We start from the raw sequence: 6,631 nt of genomic DNA, 5'->3' as shown, positions 1-6,631 counted from the left end.
ATCGCAAAAACACAGAGAGGTGGTTCTATTTGGGATATTCATGGTCTAGCATTGCCTCTTTCTTTCTTTCTCTCTCTCTCTCTCTCTCTCTCTCTCTCTCTCTCTCTCGGCGCAAGACCCGGGGATGGCTCAGGAAAGGAGACATGCAGGCGTGTTCTCTCAAGGGTCGTCAGCTTTGCCCCAAGCTCTCTCTCCCTCCCCCAGGTCCGCTTCCTCCCCCCCTTCTTTCCAACTAGGGAGGTCTAGGGCTACTACCCAAGCCTCCCCCCCACAACAAGGCCCCGAAGAAGGAGGGACTTGTCCAAGAAACACAGGCCGGTTTGGGCCCTGTGGACGCCAGCCCCCTCCCCAAAAAGTTCCCAAGTTCTTTTCCACTGGGGGTGCAAGAGTTGTCCCCGTCTGTCCCCCAAGTCCCCCCTGTCCAGCCCACCTGGCCAGCTGGGTCGGCCTTACCTGAGGTGAAGAGGACGATCGCTTTCAAGCAGCTGTACTCGGCGGAGTCCACGTGTAAGGCCTTGAGCTTCTCGACCTGCTCCTGGAAGATCCGTATGTGTCCATAAAGGCGACGACGCGGTCGGCGGACATGGGCGAGGCGTGCAGGCCGGCGGCGGCCAGGAGCGGGGCAACGTGGAGGGGCATGGAGCACTGGGCGGCGTTGAGGACGAACAACTCGCTCCAGGTGAGCCGCAGCAAGGCCACCTGGTCTGTGATCTGGAGGTCGGGGAAAAAGGGGATATTCCGGGCCCACTCGACGGCGCTGAAGAGCATGCGGGCGGCCAGCTCGCAAATGTTCTCGATGCCCATGATGTTGTTCGGCTGCATGCACTGGCTGCCGAAGCGCGAGGTCGGGTACGGCTCGGCCCGCAGCAAGAGGGAGATATATCCGGAGAGGTACGAGTGGCAGTTCAGGGGGTCTCCGTTGGTTAAGGCGAACTGGCCATCGCGTCGGCTGTGTGGGCGGCATCCGACCCCTCTGGACGGCTGCCGTGAATAAAGAAGAAACTGCAGCAGTTAATACCTGCATTGCCAAGGCCCGCAAGGACGAGAGGGGCCCACGGGGGTGGGGAGAGGGGACAGTGGGGGGAGGGGGGCAGAGGGTTCAGGGGGGACCACCCAGAGGTCGGCGAAGGGGGCAGGCAAGTGCCAGGGGCCCCTTTCTCCGGCTTCTTCCCCGTCCAACAGGCACACACAAGGGCCGAGTCTCTGTTGTGAATCGAATCGCGAACCGCCGGGGAGGTCGAATCCAGACGACGGCGGCGGGGAGGGAAATGCAAGAGCCTCGGAGGGTCAAGGAGGGGGTGGGGTGGAGGGGGGGGCTCCTGTGTGGCCCCCTCCCCTTGACAGAGGCAGCCGGGGAAACGCAGCGGCCGGCTCTCGCGAAGACCCTCCGTCAACCTCTCGGCACAACAACAATCTCAGCCTCGGGAAAATCTTCTCCCTCGGTCTCTTATTCTCCTCCAAGATCCCCTTTCTTTTCTTGGGGGGGGGGATCTGGGTGTATGAAGCGACCCCCTTGCTCTCCCCCCAATGCTTCCTTCCCCCGCCAAGCAAATCAGAATGGCTTTCTTAGGTCTGGCTTTTGCTATTTTCCAAACGAGCGAGGAATAAAGGCCTGGAAGAGGGGAAGGGGGGGGGGGGCTGGAAATGCCTCCTACACGCCTCTCGCAAACGCATGTGGATCTACAATTTGCATTCGGGGTGGCTCTGGGGTTTCATCTGCGCCGTCAGGACGGCGGGGAGGGGCAGAAGCCCCCCGAAAGCCCCCGGCCTCGGCCGTTTCCTGGGAAAGTGGGCCTCTGGTCGGCTTCATAAATTTACCCGGTGACAAGATCGAGAAAATGAAAGGGAGGCAGAGAAGGGGGGGAGGAAGGCGAGAAGCCCTTGATCTGGCACCAAAGAGGGGCCGGAGGGGTCCCCAAAGAGAAGGGAGCCCCCCTGAAAGGACAGCCCAGGCCGGAGAGCGGAGGCCGGGAGGAGGGAAGGCAGGAGGCGGGCGAGGAGGGAAGCGCCATTAGGACGCGGCCGCCAGCCGCCTTCCCTCGACTCAAGCTGCCGCCTCGCGAAGCTCCATTTTGGCCTCAGACCCCCCAGCCCCCTTTTCCCGGGTCCCCCTCGGAATCCTGCTTTCTGGCTAGGGGGGGGGGGTAGGGGGGGCTCTCTCGCCCCGGCAGCCCCGGCTGCAAACACCAAGCAGCGCAGGAGGAGGAGGGGGATGGAAAAGAACAAGAAAGAACCGGGCGGAGAGGGGGGGGGGGGGGTCGGCCGCTGCTTCGAAGCACGGGAAGGGCTCGGCCGGCCGCGGCTCTCTCCCTCTCGGCCTTGAGGGGGAAAGGCGGCCGGAATCCCAAACCCCAGCCGGGGAGGGAGGGAGGGAGGGAGGGAGGGAAGGAGGCAGGACCGGCCGAGGGGCAAATCGGGGGCCAATTGCAAAGGTTGTGATTAAAAGAAGAACTACGGGGAGGGGGGGGGAGGAAGAGAGAGAGAGAGAGAAAGGGAGGGAATCTGTCCTGCAAATGGCTAAAGGGTCACCGGAGGAATCGCACGTTGAGCCGGCTCCGGGGACGACCCGGAGCCGTTGGAGGCGGAATGTCTTCTGGCTCCCCTTTTGACCTCCCCCACCCCCGAAGTACAGTGCCAAGGGGGTGGGATGGGAGAAACGGCTCGGCTCGAGGGAGCAGCGAAGCCGGCGCCCCAAGGAGGCCACATCGGGCCCGGACCGCCCCCTCCCTCCCTCCCTCCCTCCTGTTTCACTTCTGTCCCCCCCCCCCCCCGCCGCCAAAGTCTCCCTAAACTCCTGCACAGTTTGCCAAAGGGGACATCAACCCCCTCCCCGTCCCTTCCTCTTCCTCCAAGGCATTGCAAAAGAGCGACCATAAAAATACCCGAGAGAGCTGTGTTTTTTCCAGGGCTCCTCTCCCCAAATAAATAAAAAACAGAGGGCGAGCCTGCTTCCCATCCCCGCGCTGTTCACACACGCATCCGCGGGCGCGCCGAAGCCGGAGGAGTCCCCTCCAACCCGCCCCCCTCCCGCCGCTCCCTACCGGGTGGAAAGCAAATGAAATTCCAATACCTTCCCGCCTCATGCCCACTTTGAGGCATTTCTTGAGCCGGCAGTATTGGCACTGGTTGCGGTGGTGCTGGTCGATGGGACAGTTCCGGTTGGCCCGGCACGTGTAGCTGAGGTTCCTGCGGACGCTGCGCTTGAAGAAGCTCTTGCAGCCTTCACACGTGAACTGCCCGTAGTGCTTGCCGCTCGACTTGTCCCCGCACACCACGCACTCGATGTGCTGCTGCTGCTGCGCCTTGTCGCCCTGGCTCTGCTGGCTGCCCGGGTTGGGCTGGGCGGGGGTGGCCGGCGGACCCCCTTGGCCCGGCGTCTGCGGGGTGTGGGGGGCTCCCGTCGGCGGGCCCGGCACCGGAGGGGCCTGGGAGGGCTGCGTCCCCTGCAGGCCGGCGGCATCGTCCTGCGGATCTCGCCAGGCGCCGACTACCATTGCCATATCTAAAGGCCCCCTTGACCAAATCGCTCGCCCCCCCGTGGCTCTGGCTGCGCGGCGGCTCCGCTGGGCGACCTTGACGAGCGCCGGGCGTCCCGTCCACCTTCGACGGAAAAGTTCACCTTGACCGAGCGGGCCTGGCTTCGGGAGGGCGCCGGGGCTCCGTCCCTTTCTTCTCAATTCATGCAGGTCGCGGACGGCGCGGCGCGATTCGCGTGGGGTTTTTTTTTAGAGATGGTTTGGGTGGGTTGGTGGTTGTTGTTTTTTTTTTTAAAAAAAGAATAATAATTGGGAACAAAAATATACAGGTCGCTCTTTTTGCTTCTTGCAAGAACGCAGGGCCGCCGCGCGTCGTCGTCCCCCCCTCCAAAAAAAAAAAAAGTGGACCGAGAAAGGGGGTGGGGTGGGGGGGAGAGAGAGAGAGAGAGAGAGAAAGAGAAAGGAAGAAAGGAAGAAGAAAGAAAGAAAGAAAGAGAGAAGGGGGTCGCGGGAGGGAGTTGAGGAAGGCGCTGGAGGCGATTGTCCGCTTGCAAAAGGGGGGGAAAAAGTCTCCCCCGAAGGGGGGGGGCGGCTCAAAAAGGGGCGGCGGGGGGAGAGCGAGCGAGCGGCGCTTGTGGGCGAGGGTCTCCCCCGCCCTCCCTCTCTGGGCGCTGGCAGGAAGAGCGGCGGGCGGCGGGGGGCCGGATCCGGAGGAGCCCGCAGTCAGCCATTCAGGAACGCCATCGGCCGGCCGAGAGAGGCGAGCGGGCGGCGGGCGAGCCCCCGAAGATCCCGGCCGCCCAGCGGGAATCGCCCCGGCGGCGGCGGCGGCGGCGGCGGAGCTTGGATGCCGGGCTGGGAGTTTGGCAAAGCTGAAGAAACATCAACCGGAGAGGAAGGAGGGCCGGCCGCGTGGGGGGAGCCGAGCCACACACACACACACACAATCACACACACAGACACACGCACACAATCGGAAGTCTTCCTCCGGCGCTCGCTCGCTCCGCTTCCCTTTCTCTCCTCCTCCTCCTCTCCTCCTCCTCCTTCTTCTTCCCGGGCTCGCTCCGCTTCGCTTCTGCCCTCCGCCTCTCTCCTCTCGCGGCTCCTCCGGCTGGCTGGCTGGCTGGCGGCGGCGGCGGGGCGGCTGTGCTCGTGTGCTCCGGGATGGCGCTTGCTGCTGCTGCTGCTCCTCCTGCTGCTGCCGCCGCCGCTCGCCCGTGCCTTATGCCGCTGCCGTGTCTTTCGCAAGTGGGTCTCTTTAGCTTAGCTGCCTCCTCGCACAACACATGGGGCGAGAAGGGGAGGAGGAGGAGAGAGGCGAGGGGAGGGGAGGGGGGGCGGTGGCGGCGCTGGGAGGAGGGGGGCGGCTGGGGGGAGGGCGGGCGGGAGGGAGGACTGGCGGGCTGGGGGGGGGGTAGGGAGGGAGGAGGGAGAGAAAGAGCAGCGCCGGAGATAGCGAGAAACTCTCCCCGAGCTCAGAAGCCCCCCACCCACCCACCCACCCCGGCCGGGAAGAATGATAAAAGGGATGGAGGAGGGGGAGGAGGAAGAAGAGGAGGAGGAGGGGTGGGGGGAGCCCAACCAAAAAAAAATTAATAATAAAGATCAGAAGCTGGATTTTGCATGCAGGCGAAAGTCGGGGCGGGCGGGGGTGGGGATTGCAAAATAAGAAGAGGGACAAATTCTTTTTTTTTTTTTTTTGCAAAATAAAATAAAAGGGGGGTAGAGGGGAGGGGAGCAAAATTATTTTAAAAAAAAAGGCGAGAAAGAAGGGAGAGAAAGGGGAGGGAGGCGAGGGGGAAAAAAGCAGAGAGACCAGAGAATCCCAGTGATCAAATATGCTAAGGAGCGGACGGGCGGGGGGGGGGGGCAGCGGCGTGAATGCGATTGATAGGAGCGGGCCCGGGGAGAGTGTCGGGCGCTTTCTCCGCGCGCCGCTCGCCGAGCTCTCTATATAGTGAACTTTGACACGACGGCTGCAACTTAGCGCACGTTGCCATGGCGACCGCTCGCCTTATAAGGCAAGAGGCTGCCTTTGACTGGTCCAAAAGCGCCCGGACCTCCCCTCGCCCCTTATTGGGCAGTTCAGCCTTGTACTACGGCTGGCATGGCTGGAGCGGAGGGATGCCCGCCCGGTCCTAAAGCGAGTCCATTCTCACTGCCTCTCTCTCTCTCTCTCTCTCTCTCCCCCCCCCCACCCTCTGCGGCTCTTCTGCCTTCCCTCTCCTGCTTCCCTCCCCCCCCCCCCCCGATCGCTTGAACCCAGCTTGGGAACTCGGAGCGACCCGAAGTGAGACGCGTGTTTTGCATCCCCCCGGTTGGGGGGGGGGGTCCTGGTTTTAGCAATATTTATTAGGAGGGCTCTGACTTGTGGGCTTGACCTCCTTTAAAAAAATCATAATAACTGGGTGCTGCATTTAAGTTGTAGGGCACGCACGCACTCACACACACAGGACTGGGGGATGCTCGCTGGAGGGGTCTTTGTGAGGCAGCCGCCTGTCTGAACTCTCTGCCTGGAGACCCCCCACCCCCTCCTCGCGTCCTTCTCCTGCTGAAAGGCTAGGGACCAGCCCTGCCCTCTTTCGGCCGCTGGACCTGGTGGGGGTGGGGGGTGCTGGGTGCTGGGGATGTCCTGACTCGCTGGTGGGCCGGCGGAAGGCTGCTTCGTCCGAGGAGCGCTTGGACGGGGAGACACGACGTGCTTGGCCTTAAGGAGGGGACCCGAGTCAGTCCTTTACACCGGCCTGCTACCTTGGCACTCAATACACCCCAAACGGTGCCCAGTTCGGATGACAGTCCTACAGGTAGGTGGGTTTAACTTTTCCTTGGCCGACGACCGACAGTAGTTAAAAAATATATATGTTGAAAAGTTCCTGACCCCCCCCCCCCGTCCCAGCCCTAAGAAACCTCCCTAAACCTCTAAGAATTAGATTTTCCAGTCTCAGACAGATCTGAGTCCTGCTTCGTATATATCCTAATATTGAGCATATACATATGGACGTGCGGGTGTGTTTGCGAGAGAGGCTTTAAGGGGTGTGTGTTTGTGTGTTTTGAAATGGAAAAGAGTCCCGTGTCTCGATTTAAAAGTCCCGGCCCTGCGAAGACTGGCTGACACACACATTAGATAGACATCTATCAATGTAGGGAAGACAGAG

At 62.0% G+C, this 6,631-nt stretch overlaps 1 protein-coding gene across 1 annotated transcript in view; it reads right to left on the bottom strand.

Moving 5' to 3' along the window:
- The window catches only part of LOC143828576 (COUP transcription factor 2-like), a 9,622-nt gene extending 4,834 nt beyond the window's left edge, over window positions 1-4,788 (bottom strand). The window contains 4 exon segments of the mRNA XM_077318891.1: window positions 454-555; window positions 558-939; window positions 941-981; window positions 3,071-4,788. Of these exon segments, the coding sequence (XP_077175006.1) occupies window positions 454-555; window positions 558-939; window positions 941-981; window positions 3,071-3,500 (955 nt within the window). The 5' untranslated portion in view covers window positions 3,501-4,788.
- Window positions 4,789-6,631: the final 1,843 nt, after the last annotated feature.

The sequence above is a fragment of the Paroedura picta genome, unplaced genomic scaffold (genome assembly GCF_049243985.1).
Source record: "Paroedura picta isolate Pp20150507F unplaced genomic scaffold, Ppicta_v3.0 Ppicta_v3_sca69, whole genome shotgun sequence".
NCBI lineage: Eukaryota > Metazoa > Chordata > Lepidosauria > Squamata > Gekkonidae > Paroedura > Paroedura picta.
The sequence above is the reverse complement of the archived record's forward strand: the minus strand, read 5'-3'. Positions and strand labels throughout refer to the sequence as shown.